At 39.0% G+C, this 21,364-nt stretch overlaps 1 protein-coding gene across 2 annotated transcripts in view; it reads left to right on the top strand.

Moving 5' to 3' along the window:
* Positions 1 to 21,364, top strand: part of CACNB3 (calcium voltage-gated channel auxiliary subunit beta 3) — a 308,851-nt gene that overhangs the window by 206,829 nt on the left and 80,658 nt on the right. For both annotated transcript variants that reach the window (XM_044083798.1, XM_044083797.1), the window contains exons 5-6: positions 6,606 to 6,682; positions 8,398 to 8,420. In XM_044083798.1, the coding sequence (XP_043939733.1) occupies positions 6,606 to 6,682; positions 8,398 to 8,420 (100 nt within the window). The remainder of the gene's footprint in view (positions 1 to 6,605; positions 6,683 to 8,397; positions 8,421 to 21,364) is intronic.

The raw sequence follows: 21,364 nt of genomic DNA, 5'->3' as shown, positions 1-21,364 counted from the left end.
CCCCAATCAGCTCTCTGTACCCTAGTAAGAGTCAAGTAGTAGGGAGTGGGCTAGCTTGCTGGTCCTGGGGATGGCCATCTCTAGTCCCCTGGGAGTACCCACTCCCCCTTGATCCCTCCTCTGAGCTCTGCTATTGCTGTCTCCCAAGGGTAAGCATGCCTCTACTCATTGAGTTCCCCTTGGTTTCCAGTGCGAGATACACTGTGACAGACTTTTGTTTTAAATCCATGCCAGCTAACCAGTGCGTTAAGTTTTCTGGTGGAATTAGCTTACTCACCAGGTTAGTATCCATGTTCTGTAATTCCTGCCTGTCCAGGCAGCACAACTGCCTGAGAAGAATAAAGCACTAACTATGAACAAGCAACCTACATTCAAGTATCAACTCAAGCTGCTGTTGAGTCTGGAATGGGTTACGAGAGGAGTGACATCATTTTATCAGCTCACCTGCCCTTGGAGTGGGTAGGACATAGAATTCACAATGGAGATTAGAGAATGAGTTGGAGTGTTGGCTTTCAGGGTGTAGGGTGGGGATTAAGGGGATGCATCACACACAGAAGTGACTGACATACTCTGGCTGGCATGTCAATTGCAAGCCTAACCTTGGGGTAGTACTGGGCATGCCCAGTGGAGGTAGAGATCCAAAGCTCATAAAATCTTAAAGCATCCTGATGGAATCTTGACTGATGTGCTCTCTTGACTGAACCTTGACCCCTGAGATGGGGAATGAATGGGCCAATTGCCTGACAGATGGATAAATAATTGGCAGGTGGCAGGGGTAAAAAATAAACTAATCCTGGCTATCCACTGTTGTTTCTTGTGTGAGTTGATGACATTGGTTGGGTCTCATACAGCCTTTGGCTTCTGCACTCCTGGTCAAGTATTTTATTTGTCTGTGAGAGACCCATATAAACAGTCTAGAAGTGTGCTTAGTAAACTCTGTGTATGGTGACGGTTCTTCATAGAAGTTAGATATGACATACCATTAGCATTGAATGGCTAGAATAATTTATATGGTGGCACATTATTTAGAAATTCAGTTGGTCATACAGGGAACCTGCTTTCCGCCAGTATAAAAATCCACCAGTGCCCTACCTACTTTCAAAATACTATCTCGTCTGTTACCAAAATGAATGTTCACATTGTCTGTACCATTTTTACTATAAGGCATAGGAAAACAAAAGGTAAATATTAGACTGAAATATTTAGAAGCCAAAAAGAATTCATACTTGTCTAAATTTCTCAAACAATTGTCAGGCAGGAAATGGTGCAAGTTGATAGAATTGCTGCACTTTCTTACATATTTTATTTTATTTTTTATTTATTTTTTTAGACATCTTATTTAATTGAACCCCTGAATCATATCATGATATTTGTACTTTTTTAATTCATATTTTTTTCGTGTTTCACCAGTCTGCCTGTATTGTTACTATTCTTACTCTAGGGCTTATTTTCATGGGCCTCCAGTGAACATTACAATTAACCCAATGGACAATCCCAGTAATCAAAACATCAACATACACAGATACATAAATACACACATACAGACATGCAAAACTAAATAAATGAATATTCATGCACAGGCTTCAATGCAGTTTATAATATTTTCTCACTTGAACTATGTTAATTTCTTCCTCAAAGACTGACTTCTGATCCCAGTCAGACTCTGTTCACACTCAACTTGCCATCCTGTTTGTTAACTTCACTAGCACACAGCTGCCTCAGCCTTTTCCTGGGGTGGCCCTTTGACACACTTGTTCTCCCTCTCAGATTGCTTGCTAGCCCAGGTGCTACCTATGCAGGGGTAACCAACTTTTAACCTAGTCTGACAATGAAGTATTTGTGGGTTGGTGATCCTGTTTTGAAGGATAACTGAGAAAATCCTTTCTGATTCCCTGACTCAATGTGCAATGATTCATAGGTTCATAGGTAGGTACTAGGCTATTGGCCCAAGGGCCTAAGTAAGCCTAGCCAACAAGGTTCCCTGGCTTACGTCACCCAAGAAAGTTAATTTCCTGTGCCCCTGTCCAGCAGAGCCACAAAAGTGATCCCCAGGGTGTATTTCCTATTTCCCATCTACTCATCAAGATTTTTCTTGAAGAGTGCTAATGAGGAGCTTTATTTGATATAGATAGGTAGCTTGTTCCAGAGTATAGGAAGTCTCTGGGACAGGAATCTATCCCTCCAGTATGTCCTGTTTATTGTGGTGACAAGGTTTAGTTCCCTAGAGCGTGTAGCTCGAAGGGATTGGGATTTCTTTAGGTGTAGCATGTTCAATAGCTCTGGGTTTAACATAGCTTTATATGTTAGGCAGATATCTCCTCGAAGTCGGCGATATGCTGCAGAGTAAAGCTGGAGTTTTTTAAGACGGTCAGTGTAGGGCATCTGTTTTGAGGCCAGTAATCCTCTTTGTGAGGTACTTCTGTGGCCCTTCCAGCTGCTGCAGATGTCTTGTGAGGTACATTCCAAAAGGGGCGTTGTACTCTATAATGGGTCTAATGAGTGCAGAGTAGTGGAGAACAATGACCTCTTTTTTCCTGGATGAGAACCCTTTGTGATGAGGTGTGCCACATAGAAGGATTTCCTGACTACTGTGGCGATGTGATTACCAAAGGAGAGACTACTGTCCACCTGGGTCCCAAGGTCTCTTATCACACATTCGGTGTTAAGTAGACTGCCGTTTATGTGGTAGTTCATGGTTGCAGAGTTTTTACCAAAGGGGATGACAATGCACTTTTTGGCACTGAGTTTGAGGCCATGCCTCTGACACCAGGCATCTGTGTCAGTGAGGCCCTTCTGTAGGATGTCCACATCATTTGGGGACTCGACTATGGCTCCTAGTTTGCAGTCATCTGTGAACTTTGTTAGCCAAAGGCCTTCTGTGTTAGCCTGTACTTCAGAGAAGTAGATACCAAACAGGAGAGGTCCCAGGACTGAACCTTGTGGTTCTCCACTTGTCACTGGTTTGAAGTCAGATTTGGAGTCTGCAACTTTTACAGTGTGGGTTCTGTCAGTGAGCCAGTTGGCAACCCATCTTGTGACGTAGCGATTTATACCTAGTTTAGTGAGTTTAGCTATAATTCCAGAATGGGGGATGGTGTCAAAAGCCTTGGCGAGGTCAAGATAGGCTGTGTGAACCACCTTACCCTCATCTACAGCTTTGGTGACTGCCTCAAAGAAGTCGATCAGGTTCAGAAGGCATGACCTGCCTTTCACAAACCCAAACTGAGTGGGGTCCAGAGTCTGGAGGTTACCAATGTCTTTGTTTATGAGTTCCATGATGATATGTTCCATGGCTTTGCAGACCAGGCTCGTCAGGCTAATAGGGCGATAGTTCCCAGAATCAGTGGTGACTCCCCCTTTGTGCTGTGCACCATTCAGCGGGCACAAAGTCTGACATGAGATTATGATTGAACATGGTGCTTAGGTGGGGAGCCAGTTCATTCTGTAGTTCATGTAAAATGCAGCCTGGAATGTTGTCCGGTCCCATGGATGCTGTGTTTTTGGTTTTAGAGAGTGCAGCTTTTACCTGCATAGATGTGATTACAGGGACTCTGCATTCTTCCTGTATAGATATGGGCCCTTTAGGGGGTGAGGGGGAGGGGGGTAAAGTTAGCACTGAACCTATCTGCCAGGATGTTGGCAATATCAGTTGGTTCTGTAATTCTCATGCCATTGTGCTGTAATTCAGAGCAGATCTGGGTGTTGCCATTGAGATTCTTGACATATCTGTAGAATGCTTTGTGGTTGCCCTTAGAATCAGTGGCAATTTTGTTTTCGTAGCTAGCTTTGGAGGGTCATTATAAGGGATCTCAGCTTCTTACTGAGGCTGACCAGGGAGCTCCTCCAATCATGGGATTTTACTCTCTTTTGCAACAGTTTCTTCCTTCTGTTGTAGAGTTTGTTTATGGCAGGAGACCATCAGATTGGCTTCCTTTTTTTGGAGGATAGCGTATTGGTTCTGTTTGGGATAGCACGATCCATGCACTCATGTAAGTGCTTATAGAGTGCATTTGTGTAGGATTTAGCAGTCGTAACTATATTGTCCATCTGCATGGGTGTCATGAAGTTCACCACTTCTGTCTTAAGAAGCATGAAGATGGCTTTGGAGAAATGTTTTACTGTGGTTTCCTTAATAGTGGGTGGGGGTAGGATGTGGATATCAAGGGTGATTAGCTTATGGTCGGATCTGACTAATGAGGAGTTGATTTCAGGTGTGGACCACCAGTCACTCATATTGGTAATGACTAGGTCTAGGATATTGTTGCCCCTGGTGGGGGTGTGGATAAGTTGATCCAGGGCATTGGAATTTATGAATTCCAGAAAGCGTTGAGTGAAGGAGTTGGTACTTGAGTAGTTTTCCCAGTTAATGGTGGGGTAGTTGAAATCACCCATTATTAAGGTGTTTGGTTGAACCCCAATATTTTCCAGTATATCAAGAAAAGAGGAGTGGGAATCCTGGGGCATGGTGGGGGATCTGTACCCAGCTACAATTTGGATTGCAGTTTTGCCCAGAGTTAGTTGCACTTGGATAACCTCGGATGCATTATGCTGCGCAACTAGCCTGGAGGTGTGGATATCCTTAATGAATATGGACACACCTCCACCTTTGGTGTTCTGGTCCAGGTTAGATGGCCGAAAAGTGTGGTATGAGTTATAGCCTGGTAATACTAGGGTGATCTCTAGAGAATTGAACCAGGTCTCAGTCACTGCACAGATATCAATGTTCTCCATTTTAAGGAGTGCCTCGAGTGAGTGCATTTTGAGATTTAGACTTCTAGCACTGAGTAGCATTACCCTCAGTTTTTGCTTGCCTGTTTCTGTTATGGTGGTGAATTTGTCATTTGAACCTTGCCTAAAAAAGGCACTATAGGGGCAGCAAGACCCTTAGCCAGTATCCGGAATCCCAGGGGTGACAGGTGCAGGCCATCTCTGGCAAGGCATCATTAACTATCGACCATGTCGTCCCAGACAGACAGATACTGGATCCCCTTAGAATGACACCAGAAGCTTAGCAAATTGTTGAAGTCAATCATTTTGTCCTTGTACTGCGGTATCATTCTGGGCAATGGCAGGATGCTACTCAGGGCTAGGATCATACTTGCCTGGGCTACAAGATTGGAGAGCTCTTCCATGTCTCTTTTCATGTAGTCCAGGGAGGTATGGCTCAAGTCGTTCACACCAACATGGACAATGACAGAGTCGTATTTGTACTTGTTGTGGAGTGACCTGAGTGCGTAGGTTGTGTGGTGGATCCTGGCACCCGACAAGCAGCTGACAGTAACCTTTTCCTTGTTTAGCCTGGTGAGTGGGACATCAGTCTGCCTGACTATAGAATCAGCTATGACTAGTGTGTTGGGTACATTGTTATGCCTTATGGGCTGTGGTTTATTGGCACACTGAGTCTGTGGGCTATGTGTCATTTGGGTTGTGTTGGGGGGTGGAGGTTGCTTGCATTTCTGATGATGTTCACCAAAGCCCTCATACATATCTGCATATGCACACAGCCCCAACAGGCAGTAATGTTCAGCAAAGTATACAAGCACAGCTGCATATAAATACAGGGTGTACATACAGGGTGTACATACAGGATGTACATAAAGGGTGTACATAAAGGATGTACATACAGGGTGTACATACAGGATGTACATACAGGATGTACATACAGGGCGCACATACAGGATGTACATACAGGGTGTACATAAAGGGTGTACATATGGGATGTACATACAGGATGTACATATAGGGTGTACATACAGGATGTACATACATGGTGTAAATGCAGGGTGTACATACAAGGTATACACACAGGTTATGTGCCACTGCTTAGTTCCTTAACTAGAACTAATTATGCTGCTTCTAATGCAACATTATGTCTCAGATTAACAGCAAGACACCTTATCTGTGGGCAGTATATCAATTTCTACATTGATGAGTCTTAGTCTAACTGCCTTCTCAAATGCTATATATCGTAGGCATATGTACAAACATGCTGATTCACTCTCCACTATTATGAGCTCAGGAGATTTCTTCTGTCATCCCCACATGTGAAGCTGAAAAACGCATGAAGTGTTGTAGGCCTAGATTCCACAGATTTTGTCCTTCTGCTCTCATTTCTCTGGCTGTTTGTACTGTTACTGCACCATCCAGTCTCTGCTGATTGGCAGACAAGCAACACCTGATGTTCCTACAGCAGGCTACTTTACTAAGTGCTACAGATGCTCCTACCACTGTCTTTGCTTGCAGTATCAGCCACTAGAGAGGTGCCCTAATCTGTATGTGTCCTGATGTCTGCCAGTGTCCAAGTTGCAAAACTGTCCATTGTTCCCAGGAATATCTAAACAAAAACACACACACACACACACACACACACACACACACACACACACACACACACACACACACACACACACACACACACACACACACACACAAACTCCACACTTTCTCACAGACAACCATCCACAATAATCATTCCACTTCATAAATATTTTTTGTTATGAACTTTTCCTCATCTAGGACTTGTATATTTTAAAGGATGCAGATGCAAAGTGTTCCTGAATTTCTAACTTTCAGCAGTGTTGTTTTACTTCCTCTACCCCCACCAGGAGAGTTGGAGGGAACTCACCTTCTAGCCTCGGTGACATGGTCTCTGGTGGCCGGCGATCCACTCCCCCTTCATCAGGTACTGTTATTCATATTTTCTTTCCTTGCTTCTTATCTCTGAAAAGTAACAAAGTGTGCACTTAGGCATTAAAGAATGAAATATTATTTTCTACTTTCTAGTGGATCTAGGTCCCAGCAAGTATGTTTGGCATATTTACTGTTGTGAAGGGATTACCTCATCCTCTCCACTGTAAGCCCAACACCACAGAATGCACCCTTCAGTTTATCCAGTGACTGTGAAAATAATACTTAGTTTTGAAACTATCTTCTGTACAATGGGATTCTCCACAGTTTATTTCTGCTTATTATAGGGGATTGTCACATCTTTTCTATGAAGTTATCTGTGAAATTAAAATCTTAGCTATTATGCCAATCCTCCCCTTAAGGTCTTAACTTCACAGATAAATTCACACGAAAGATGTGGCATTCTTCTATAATAAGTAGAAATATAGTATAGGACATCCTTCTGTACAGAAAATAGTTTCAAAGTTAAAATGTTATTTCCACTGTCAATTAATAACTTTAAGAGTACATTCTGTGGTGCTCTTATACTGCAGAAGATACTGTCATTTTACTAAAAGTTTTCATTCTGCACCACATTCTAGTTCAGATGTACCTCCATAATCCCTCCTTTGTTGAGACAAATGTCCTTTCTTATACTGTTTCTGGTACCTTCTTACATGCCATTTGACAGAATGACCTCTGTACATCTGTTTCCCTGACAGCAAAACAGCACATCTATTAAGTATAGCACACCATTACATGCTGAGAGGAACATACCTTTGTGAACAGCCCTTCCCTTTACCTGGGTGGTTTACTGTCATAACACCCTGTTATCATCAGTACAGGAACCTTCTGTTTTGCAACATTCCTGTAGTAGAATAGCCATAGCCTGTACCCCATCTAGAAAAAGAAACATTTTGTTGTGCATTCATTACAATGGGGTAATACTCTTCCTGTTGTGTTTTTATTCTAGGAAAGTATTCTGCTTTGTTCAGGTTTTTGAGAAGCCTTTTCAAAAGTGCTCCTATAACTTGAAGGACATCTAAGTGTGGTCAGTCAGAACATGGTTATTGACATAATCTGGAGAACCTTTAATCTTAATTTCATATCTGACATCTCCAGCCTGTGCATTCATTCTGTTTTTATTATAAAGACGAGTTGTTCATGCCAGTTACAGGGAGAGAGACATCAGAAATTTAATAATATACACTTGAAATATTGGTTGCAGTTTGCAGATCAGAGTTTCAAAGCAATCATTTTAAAAAGTTATAAAATGGATTATAAAAGAAGTATAAAATAATGGCAGTCATGCATATATGAGCAAATGAGTGTGAGAAATCTGAATCCTTGGAATATAATATTGCACGGCTGCACTGATAGGACGTAATAATGATATCACAACGTAGCTAATACTTTCTTATAGTCTAATTTACAAAGTGCTGTTTGACCTTGAAAATCCCAAGAAAGAATATGAAGATTTGTATGCACTGAGAAATTTCTAACCTTGTTTAATCTATAGATATTTTTATTACATTTTATATGACTTTTATATATTGTTAATGTTTTACAATAAGCTATGTAGTGTCATTGCTTTGTAATGGTAACAATTTCCATTCTTAAGTATAAAAAATAACTGGAATAAATGAACATATTGGGGGTCTTTTAAGTTAATCCTGTTATATAGTTTTTACACTTATCTCTCATTAACAGTTATTTCCTGTTCTCTTTCAGCGGCTAAGCAAAAGCAAAAACAGGTACGTTAAAATATTGTTGCCTTAAACTTACAGTCCAAGACTATATCACTGTATTTGCTAACTAATCTCAACATCGGTGGATCTGTTTAGAGTAACCCCATTGTGCAGCTTTGAGCATCTCGATTCACAAACTTTCGCTATATTATCACATCCCAGTATAAATCATCCTCCTGTCCATAGTATGAGAACCTCATATACAGTAATATGTCCCTGTAGTACCACATCTTTATATACAGTAACTCTCCTGTTTGGTTATACTTTTAGGTACAGTCTTCCTTTCATGTAGTACCATACCACTACGAACAGTAACCTTAGTTAGTATCATGTCGCCTTATGCAGTACGACATCCTTATAATGCTGGATTCCTATATAGGGTATCCCACCCTGTAGTACCATATTCCTATATACAGTAATCCTACAGCAGTACAATAAAACTATACTAAGTTACCCCTCCTCATAGTATCATATTCCCATGTATAGCAATCCTTTCCCTGTAGTACCACATTCTTATATGCAATGATCCTTCCTTATAGTACCACATTCTTGTATATATTAACCCCTAACTGTAATACAACATCACCATACACAATAACCCTACCATAGTATTATATCAGCCTATACAGTAACACCTCCATGTAGTACCACATTTCAATATACAGTAATTCCTCCATATAGGTTCCTGATGGAGAGTTCATAAATCAGCAAGCAAAGGAGAGTACTATTGCTGGAACTGAATTAATCCTCAAGTCTTAGGTTCATAGGTTCATAGATTAGTGAGTACCTTCATGATGTGGACCTTGGTTTTACAAAATCTCACCAAGACGACACTGATATATAGATTGTATTTTATATAGTATATATCATGGACAGAAGTAGGTTCAAAATAAAGAAAGAAAGCTGGGTGCTCAAGTCCCAGGATAAAGAAAGTGTCCAGTCCTGGTAGGCAGACTGGTGGCAGGAATTAAAAAAAATGACAGTGTAGAATCCTCAAGACATGGAAACATTCCTACAATGGAGTTAGGCCAGGCTCAGGAGGAGGATGCCCCCTTGTTGTAGATAAATATTATCTTTTCATGAATATTTAGCTCTGGGTAAGAACTATTTATATGCGCACCACAAACAGATGCCGACCTTGTTAGCAACCGGAAAAATAATGCTTCTCCTTAAGAGCGAACCTGCAAGCTGTCCTAACAACTATAGTCCAGTAACTTGCCTTCCAACGATGTATACACTTCACACTGGAATTGATGCCGACAAAGTTTATAATCATTTAGAAGAAAAATCAATCATGGCAATAGAACAAAAGTGTAACAAAAGAAAGTCATATGGAGCAAACGATTATTTGTTGTTAAATAAAGTCATAATGGGGAACTGTAAAAAGGGGAAGAATCTAAGTATGGCATGGATAGACTACAAAAATTCACATGACAGCAACCACATTCATGGATAACGGGGTGCTTACAGATGTATAAGATACACCCTACATTAATTGATTACATTACAGGGACCACAAAACAGTGGCAAACCACTTTGCAGCTAAGCCAATATAAAGGACAAATTATTATCCCAGGGATAAAAATTTAAAAGGGGATATTTCAGGGTGACTGTTTATCACCACAGCTCTTTTGTCTTGCCCTTAACCCATCATGGTTACAATTTGGCTTCCAGAACAACAAAGTGTAAAGACTTATTCTTTCTGTAGATGATTTCAAACTGTATAGCTCATCATATGAGGAACTGAAATCACAACTGCAAGTGATCAAAACTTTCTCAGATTATATAAAAATGTAATTTGTTCTTGATAAATGTGCAAAAGCAATGGTTTAAGCAGGAAAGCTGCAGCACCAAGAGAATATCAGTATGGGACAGGAATGGGATATAAAGGAACTTGAGCAGGAAGGAGTGCACAAATATTTGGGAATTGATGAAGGATCAACAATAAAACATGAACAAATGCAAATAAAACTTACTAAGGAATATTTTAGAAGACTAAACTTAATACTGAAAACAGCCCTGACATCTAGGAACAAAGTCCAAACTATAAATCTTATAAACAAAGACATTGGCAACCTTCAAACACTGGACCCCACCCAGTTTGAGTTCATAAAGGGCCGATCTTGTCTCCTGAACCTGATTGACTTCTTCAAATCAGTCTCCAGAGCTGTGAACGAGGGTAAGGTGGTCCACACAGACTATCTGGACCTCGCCAAGGCCTTTGACACCATCCCCCACTCTGGAATCATAGATAGACTTACTAAGCTGGACATTAATCCCTACATCACTCGATGGGCTGCCAACTGACTTACTGACAGAACCCACACTGTAAAAGTAGCCAAATCCAAATCCAGCTCCAGACAAGTGACAAGTGGAGTACCTCAGGGTTCAGTCCTGGGACCGCTCTTGTTTGGCATCTACTTCTCTGAATTACAGACCAACACTAAGGGACTCTGGCTAACAAAGTTTGCAGATGACTGCAAACTAGGAGCCATTATTGAATCCCCAAATGATGTGGATAGCCTACAGAAAGGCCTTACAGAAACAGATGCTTGGTGCCAGAGCCATGGGCTCAAGCTCAATGCCAAGAAATATGTAGTTATCCCCTTTGGGAAAAAACATGTACCTGTGAATTACCACATAGGTGGCAGCACACTAGACACCAAAAGTGTGATAAGAGACTTAGGGACACAGGTGGACAGTGGTCTCACCTTCGATAACCACATCACCACAACAGTCAGGAAATCCTTCTATGTGGCACACCTCATCACTAAGGGCTTTTCATCCAGAAAAAAGGAGGTAATTGTCCCACTGTACTCATCCCTCATTAGACCCATTATAGAGTACAACGCCCTGTTTGGTATGTACCTCTCAAGACATCTGCAACAACTGGAAAGGCCGCAGAAATACCTCACTAAAAGAATCACAGGCCTAAAGCAGATGCCCTACACTGACTGCCTTAAAAAACTCCAGCTATACTCTGTCACATATTGTCTACTCAGAGGCGATCTCTCCTTAACATATAAGGCCATGTCAAACCCAGAGCTGTTGGACATGCTACACTTAAAGAAATCCCAATCCCTCAGAGCCACATGCTCCAGGGATCTAAACCTTGTCATCACAATAAACAAAACATCCTGGAGGGATAGGTTCCTGACCCAGAGACTCCCCAGACTCTGGAATAGACTGCCCATACATGTTAAAACAGAGCGCCTCTTTGGCCCTCTTCAAAAGGAACCTTGACAATTGGATAGGAGAAAGGAAATTCACCCCTGTGATCACATCAGTTGCCCTGCAAGACAGGGGTCCAGGGAAGTAAATAGTGTGGGAAGACATAGCCAGGGAATTGTTATGGCTAGGCTTGTATAGGCCCTAGGGCCGATAGCCTAGTACCAACTTATGAACCTATGAACCTATTAACTCTTCCTGTTCTAACTTACAGTTTTGGGGTGATTGGCCCAAAAGCTATTGGATCAGTTGGACAGGAAAACAAGAATATGCTTCACTCTTATCAAATGATTTATAAAAATCATTGTATACCAAGATTATATATTCCCTGTTCTGAAAGAGATATGGGCCTCCTCAAAATTGATTACATGTATAGATTTTTAATCAAAGGACTGCATACATGTCTGCTGACCTCACAAGATCCAAACAAAGTGAAAATTTTAAAACATGAGAAGAACAAGCCTAAGATGACTTCCCTGCTTAGTTTAGCAGAAACATATGGGTGTCAGGCAGGAAAGGAAATCAAACCACAAGTAGACAATAATCAGGCGGTAACCGAATGTATCAGATGATAATAGCCACCTTTCAAATGCCCAAAATGGGACATTTTTGATACAAATGTCAGATTTTTCAGGCTGAAACATACCCACGGCCAGTACAAAGGTCAAAACTTCACTTTTTGCCTAAATAAAGCTTATTCTTGTAGCATTTTAGTTGCTTATTCTGTTTCGTATAACTTGTAGGTGTTTCATATACAGAATAACTGTTTTATGCAACTATTACATAAAATATAGAAAATAATCTTGTCCTAAAATCTCAGGACATTTGCTATTTTTACAATTTTTTTGCAGGACACAACTGCCCAAAGAGGGACTGTCCCTCGCAAAGTGGGACAGGTGGTAACCCTAGATGAGAAGGCAAGAAATGTGGAAAAGGCATAAATATAGTTGCAAGTACAGAAAACTCCTGGGACAACCTCATGTCAATCAGGATTTGATGCAGGAATGGTTAAGGAGAGGTGAAATTAAACAAAAAGAAGAAAAATTAATGTTGGCAGCCCAGGATAGTGGAATATGTACATGCTGGTTTACAACGTCCACTGAACATGTCAGAGAAACAGACAAATGCAGGTTTTGTAAAACAGAATGGGAAACAGTCACATATCTTGTTGCTGGGTGTGATACACTAATGGCAGAGGGCCTGTATACTGAAAGGCATAACAATGTGGCAAGACTGTTGTATTGGGTATTATGCAAACCTTATAATACTGAAGTAGCCAAGAAGCACTAGAAACATGATTCACTGAGCATTATAGAAAATGATGAAGTTTATATCACATGGGATCACCCATTACCAACAGTTCAATAAAGCAGATGTTAGAAAACCAGATATAGTAGTCCATGAACAGAAGGCTAAAGTAGCACTGATCATTGAAATTGCTACATCCAGTGATTACAGCACCTTAACTAAAGAGAGACACAAAGTCATAAAATGCAAGGATTTGTAGGCAGAAACAGGGCAACGTGGAAGAAGGATATCCAGACAGTTCTAATACAAGTAGGAGCAAAGGTTCTCATAAAAAAAAAGAAAAAGAATTTGCAGTCATATTTAGATATGTTAATGATACATGTAATTCGGTATGAATTGCAGAAGGAGTCAGTTCTGGGCACATTGCGGGTGCTGTGAAGAGCACTTTTGGCTAACATCAAAGATTGAAACAATACCAGTTTCACGACTTTTAATCATATTTTGACTTAGGAGAAACCCAAAAGATGGAGGAAGTTAACTGAGAGACCATATTCCTATATAAAAAGAGAAACCCTACTATAGTACTATATCACCATGTGTAATACCCCTTCCTGTAACAACACAGTCCTGTGTACAGTAATTCTTCCTTATAGTACTGCACTCCTGTATACAGTAAGCCTGTCCTGTAGAACTACATTGCAGGGGTAGTATACAACAACATGAGTAAACTAATAAATGGTCATGTTGACAAAAACTAAGCATCATCATTCCTTACAGTACCACTGTACCGTATATGATAACTCTACCATGGTATCATAACTGCATACACCTGTAGTACCATATTTGCATATGCAGTAGCTTCTCTTTGTAGTGTCACATTCATAAACGGAATAAAACTTCTATTTAGTTCTACATTCATATGTATAATAATCTCTGTGTGTAGTACCACATTCCTATATACCATAAGCCTACCATAGCACTATATTAGCATGTACAGTAACCCTCTATACCATGACATATTTCTATATACTGTAACCTGTTTCCTGTAGAAATAGTACAATGTTCTTGTATACAGCAACCCTGACATGGTGCTACATCAGCATATACAGTAATTAACCCCTTTCTTGTAATACCACATCCAATATATACTATAACCCCTTTCTGGAGTATCCTATTCATATATATATATATATATATATATATATATATATATATATATATATATATATATATATATATATATATATGTATATATACTAACCCCACTCTACAATAACACATTCCTACCATAATATTATGTCTCCATATATGGTAGTCCCTCCCCGTAGTACTGCATTCCTACACAGATTAAGCCCCCTGTAGCACTGCATTTATATATATTGTAACCTCTCCCTAAAGTGCTACATTCCTATATACAGTAATCCCTCTCAACAATACTGCGTTCTTACATACAGTAACTTCAACCTGTAGTACAACATTCCTACATAAAGTAATCCCTTCCAGTACTACTGCTTTCCTATATATAATAACTTCACACAGTAGTACCACATTACTATATACACTTATTCTTCCCAATAACATCACAGTCCTTTAAACAGTAACCCATCCTTATAGTGCAACATTTGTATATACAGTAACCCACCTTGTAGTATCACATTATTATATACACGAATCCTTCTCAGTAGCATCACAGTCCTTTAAACAGTAACCCATCATTGTAGTGCAACACTTGTACATGCAGTAAACTTCCTTGTAGTACCACATTAGTGTACTAATTCATTCATATGGCACTACAGGCATATTCATATGTACAATAACCCCACCATATAGAACCACACTCCTGTATGTAGTAATCCCTCCCTGTAATACCATATCATTGCACATAGTAACTCCACTATAGTACTATACCAGGGTATATACTATGTCATCCCTGTAGTGCCTCATTCCTATATACAACAATCCCTTTCTATAATACCTCAGTTTTATTTACAGTAACCCTTCCACAGTACATCATATACAGTAATCATTTCCAAAATGATTATTTTTGTTGCCAAACTTGCTAATAAAACTCATTTTGCAGTTTCCAGTGGAAGAATCTTAAAACCCTACCAAAAACCCATAAATTATATGTGCATGAAATGTGAGGATGAATTGCTGAGGCAAGTAATTTATACGTTTTTTTTTTTATTCAACTATAAAGTTATTCAGGAATATGTTTCAGTTTGGCAAATTTTATGCATCCAAGCCAATTACATTTATTTAATAAAACAAACTCACTTTCTGATGCATTAAAGAAGCTCTCAAAAGGATTTTTGTTGGATAACTCTATTCCTATAACATTTTATCAGCACCCAGTACTGTTTTCACTAAAATAAAAATTCTGGCAATTGCAAAGGAAGGATATATTAATACTTAGTTCCATTTTCCCAGAATCCCTTTAAGTTCCTGTAACTCTATAGACTGGTTTTATAGAGAGAAAGCATAGTTTTTTCATATAATAATGAAGTGGATATATATTCAGTAAAGAAAACACCTGCAAGCTTCTTAAGTCTTCTTCTAGTCATAATTTCAAATAATATAATATAATTTTGAATATCATTCCTTAGTTTAATAATATTTAGAACATTTCAGTCTTCTGAAACATAGGTCCTGATGCCTTGCTTATTTTTAGATATACATTTGGATAAGAGGAAAGTGAAAGATTAAACCAAAGAAATTGTAGTTTAAAAATTAATTTTAATTATTTAAAGTGTTTATTCTTTAATGGTTTATCTTTTTAAACTATTAAAGAGAGTTTTAAAAATTAATTTTAATTATTTAAAGTGCTTATTCTTTAATGGTTTATCTTTTTAAACTATTAAAGAGAGTTTCAACAATTCTCTGGTTTAGTTGTAACTGAAAATAACAAGGTATGCTTATATTAAAAAAGAAAAAGCAATTCTAGGGAATATTAATACAGTAAATACTATATTGTTTTTAGGATAGACTTTCTCTTCACAATTTGAGTTTGCTGTTCCTCAACTAACAAAATGGAACATTTATTAAAATTCTGGTTTAATCTGAATATATGCATTGCAGGGAGAACTTTATAAGATGGACTGGGATGCTATTTATTCAAAGTATCCTACTTCCACCAGACATTTTTGGTATAACAGATTCAGGATAATGCGGCCAATTTTTTTCTGGAGTGTGACTACCTTACAATTTCCTGGAAGTTAATTACCAGATCTACCCAGCAACTTAGAGGGAACCCCACCACTGGTTGTAATAGCTGTGGCCAAAAGGGAGTCTATATGATGTGGAAAACTGTGATTCTGAAATGTGTTAGCCATCACAAGGAAAGACCTCATTATCAGCTAATCTACATGTCTCTGAATCACCCTTGACTACCTCCACAAATATTTTTGCAGTAGTAAACACTGGTGGCCCATACATCTTGTTGGCATAGGCACCCCCTCATCCATTCTCCCACTCACATGCACACTTTCAAACACACACACACACACACACACACACACACACACACACACACACACACACACACACACACACACACACACACACACACACACTGCTGGCCCACCCTACATATTAAAAAAGAACCCTGCACTACTCAATCTAAAGTGAAGGAACAAAACCCCATTAATTCATAAACTAAAACAGTAAGCATATGAATGACTACAGAAAGCATAATGTGTAAAGGCAGTTGAATAGCAATGAACCAGACCGCTTCTGATAGGTGTGGCAGTCATACCATCTGAAAAGAGACTGCAGACATCAGGGTTCCTAAGTGTGCTTAGGTTTTGAACAAAAGGCAATGGAAGAAGAGGTTTGACGATAAGTAATGGCTGACAGTTATGCAGCAGCTAGCCATGACCCCTACAGGAGTCTTAATTGTGTTGTTTAATGGCGTGTCATCCATCTTACTTCAAAAGAAAGACGTAGTATACCTCATACCTCTTACCTATCCCTTAGTGTACAGAATATACCCAGTGTATCCTAGTTTTGTCCCTGCCCTTATAAATCAGAGAAAGGTAGAAACACAGCATGCCTAGAGCTATTGGGGCTTGACTTTATGGATTTGAATATACCCATAAAGACTTAAAAAGAAAAAAGGAAAACAAGGTCAAGGTCATGGTTATTCAGAACCTACATAGCTGAAATACTGGTGTGTCCTTAAGGGGTTCTTTACATCGATGTACTTTGAGACATCAAAGTACACAAATGTTGAATGGCTAAACATAAATTCCAAAAGATCCAAAGCCAAAACACCAAAAAAAAAAATCCTTCTGTTTTTTGTAAGAGGCAAGCCCCCTGTGCCCCAATACCCCCTGCTTGTATACACCAACTCGGAGATTACTCTACAGTGGGACAAGGGCAAATTCCCCAATCCCCACTGCTGACAATCTCACCCAGAATCAACTTAACACTTGCAGAAGCCATCAAATGAGTTTTGATCACTTCAACTGGCATAAAACGTTTTGGCATTGTGAACTTTTGATTATGGGTGTGATTTCCATTTGCATATATCCCATGGACCTCTATTACATGATATTTAAGGTACTGTTTAGTAAAGGCACTAGCTTGGCTGGGACTTTCTTGGAGTTTTCCCTGAATGATTTGTCTGTTTGACCCTTTTACCCTTTGTTTGGATGCCCTCATAAATCAGGGAGCCTTACAGTCAGCTAATAATGCCAGGCATTAGCTTTCCATTTTGCTTGATACATCTAAACTGCATTGTGATGAGAGACCTGTTGCTCTATAAAATTTTCAGGTGAAGTCACATAAAAATTTACTAGTTCTCCCTGGTGTCATCTAATATTGCTCCCTGCTTTGTCTCAACCCCTCCTTGTAGCACTACATTCCTATATACAGTAAACTCACCATTGTACTTCATCAGCATATACAGTACCCCGTCCATGTATCATCAGATTCCTACATTCAGTAACCACTCTCTGCAATACCACATTCCTATATATTCTAAACCCTTTGTGCAGAATGACATTCTTAGGTATAGCATCCTGACCTTTTAATACCTCATCCCTAGTGTAATATGTTGATATAAACAAGCAGCTTTCCACATTTCTTTAAACTACAATTTCTTTAAACTACAATCAGGTTTATTTATTATGAAAATATAAAAGTATAAAAAATATAGATTTGGTACAAGGGTTATACTTCTGTTATATATGGAACAGTATAGTTTTGTTAAAAGGGTGTCTTCCGTTTAAATCCTATCACATTCTATGAAAATGTCACAGCTTTAATTTACGAAGGACTGACAGTATATGTTGGCTAGCTTGGCCCTAGTAAGGCATGTGGTACTGTTCTACATAAAGGGATTATTGATTCACTAAAAGCATTGCCTTTCAAAACACTGGTTAATCCACAGAACACAAGTCAAGGTGTAGGGTAACCTGCCCATTCCAAATTAAACCCCCCAGGACTCTGTACGGAAGCCACTTCTTTGTGAGCTATTCTTCACAGATATAAAAGTAGGGAATGAGGTGTGAATAACCAAATGTGCTGATGACGGTAACAAATGGAGCATCATGAAATCTGGCAACAAGAATAAAAATTATTCTTATTAACATTAAATGGTGAAATCGTAAAAATGACACCATTATTAGAGGTGTAGGAACAATGGTAGACAACTATTTAAACTTTAACCAGCGTGTTATCTACCGAAGTCAGTAAAAATATATGTTGTAGTACATGAAATTCCAACAGGCGTGTTTAGTCATTCCTGGGAGATAAGTCTCCCACATTATGACTCACTAATCCAGCTCACTTTTCAATGTACTGACACATTCTGTAACTTTTGAACAAGCCACCCGAAACAAGTCAAAAGGTAGAACTCTTAACTAGAAAATTCACACGGTTGGAAAATGTGAGCATTTAGAAACACTTCAGTAACTAATATTATACCATCCACTCCACCCACCCACTACCTCTCTCGGCTCCCAATCAACAACCTACTCTTAGCAAGCTTGGCTACTCATGTTCCCAGCTACCTACCACATAATACTAACTTCTTGTAGCAACAACTGCCAGTGGCTGTTATGTACCTCAAAAACAGATTGCATCAATTGTTCACTAATGAATCTCAACTACATTTGTAACCATGTTTAGTATATGTCACCATATTTTAAAATTGTACTATGTTCTACAGCTGTTTTACATCTATGTTTTATTCTTGTCTTACGTCCTCAGCTGGACTAATGTCTATATTTAAATGCTATGTTTTTTAACTGTATAATGCAAGTAATACTTAATGTGGAGCTTTTCTCCCCGGGCCTCCGCTGAAAACGGACCTGTGTCCAGTCGGACTCTCCCGGTCAACAAATGTAAATAAATAAATAAATAATAATATAATAAATTATGCTGTGTTTCTTATAGGTGACCCTTTCCTGGTCTTTAAAGCAATGTCTCATCTGAATACATTTGAAAGTCTATGCCTGGTTACACCACACAGGGGGCTAGTATCAGACTGTGGATTCTAAATTAAAAATAAATATTGTTAATGTTAAACATATAATAAATACAGCATTAACAAATACCTTCCAAAATTAATAAGCTTTGTCTTTACAATCAGAATAAAAATAATTCATGAACGTCTTTTAAAAATAACCCTGCCTGTGAGTCAGAGACAGATAGAGAAAATGTGTGTGTGTGTGTGTGTGTGTGTGTGTGTGTGTGTGTGTGTGTGTGTGTGTGTGTGTGTGTGTGCGTGTGTGTGCGTGTCTCTCTAGTGGTATATATATATATATATATATATATATATATATATATATATATATATATATATATATATATATATATATATATCTCCATCCACAACCCCTTTTTCCCAATTTTGCACATGGAGTCAGGGTATCATCATCTACAGCCAAGGTCCAAGGTCCACACCAGCAGGTGGCTAGCCCTGCCGTGGTTGTTCTTCCATACTACACACTCACACGCTGACTCACACCTATGGTCAATTTAAAGTATCCAGTCCATCTACTGCATGTCTTTGGAATGTATAAGAAAACCGAAGTACACAAAACAAATCCATATAAACACAGGGAAGACATGCAGGCTTCGCACAGAAGGCACCCCAGCAGAGAATCGACCCAGAGAACCTGTTGCTGTGAAGCGACAATGCTATCCACTGCTAAACACAAAAATGCATACACACATATATTTACAAATGTACTTATTTTTTTGTTTATTTTTGTATAAATGCATTAAATTTTATTTGTTATTAGTTTTGATTCTTGTGGAGAATATTTTGGTTGGTATATTGGATTGTATATTTTCAAATTTACAATAAGTACATCTCAGGAAAGAAGAAAATGAAATTCAGTCTGCAGTCAAAATAAATACTGTTATCAGGTTCCTGGCTTGCATATTTATTTATAATTCAAATCTAAAGCAATATTTCTTTACATTAAGATACAGTATTCCCATAGAGACAGGATTCTGTTATAGTAGCTGACAAAATAAATGAACATTATTTACAGAGACCTCACAATGATACCATTTCATAGACAGGCATAACTTTCAACTTCTTTGCTCAAGTGTTCTGGACAAAGTTTGATTCATAGATTCATACATACATATTCCAAGGCCACTGAGTCACATGACCATTCATGTCTTGCCAGTACCCTCCCTCATGCCACACCTCCTTTCTCCTGGAAGGCCATAAAGATCAGTCCTGGAGTAAATTTGTGAATACCCATCCGATCATCTAGTTTATGTTTAAATGACGATAATGACTCACGTGGCTTAACAATCAGGGGAGGTTAATTTAGAGGATTGGGAGCCTCTGGTGCTCAGTTATAAACATGTCCTTCCACTGTGTTTTATTTACCTGTTGGTGAAGTTTTTTGTCCCTGGTCCTAATACTGGTGGAGATATTGGACTTGAGAGAAAAGGGAGATCAGGACATTTGGGTCAGTAATAGCATGATAAGCAAGGCAGAAATCTCTTAAATGTCTGTAAGACATTGAATAAAGGGATAGAGCTTCCAGCTTCTCTGGGAAGCACAGGGAATTTAGGCCCGTGATCTTTTTGGTTAGGAATATTTGGGGTATTTCTAATTGTTTGATATGTTAAATGAGATCCATCCCAAAGGGGACTTTGTACTCGATAATTGGTACGATCAATGCTGCGTATAAGGGAGTGATCACCTGATCACATGATATTCATTTGGCAATTAGCTGGGCTAAATAAAGGGATTTCCCAATAAACAATGTCACATGATGATCAAAAGAGTAGTGGTTATTAACTCAAGTCCCTAGGCACCTGACTACATTTCCATTTTGTGGTAGTATATTGTCTCTACAATATGATGAGGGGAGGGGTTGTCTACCAAAGTTATGATAATACACTTTTTAGAATTTAGTTTGAGCTAATTTTTAGTACACCAAGAGTGTACTATAGAGAGCTCATTCTGAAGGGTTTGGATGTCAAAGGGCAACTTGACAACA

This window comes from Protopterus annectens, chromosome 9.part0 (assembly GCF_019279795.1).
Source record: "Protopterus annectens isolate FY-2018-M chromosome 9.part0, PAN1.0, whole genome shotgun sequence".
In the NCBI taxonomy this organism is placed as follows: domain Eukaryota; kingdom Metazoa; phylum Chordata; order Ceratodontiformes; family Protopteridae; genus Protopterus; species Protopterus annectens.
The sequence above is the reverse complement of the archived record's forward strand: the minus strand, read 5'-3'. Positions and strand labels throughout refer to the sequence as shown.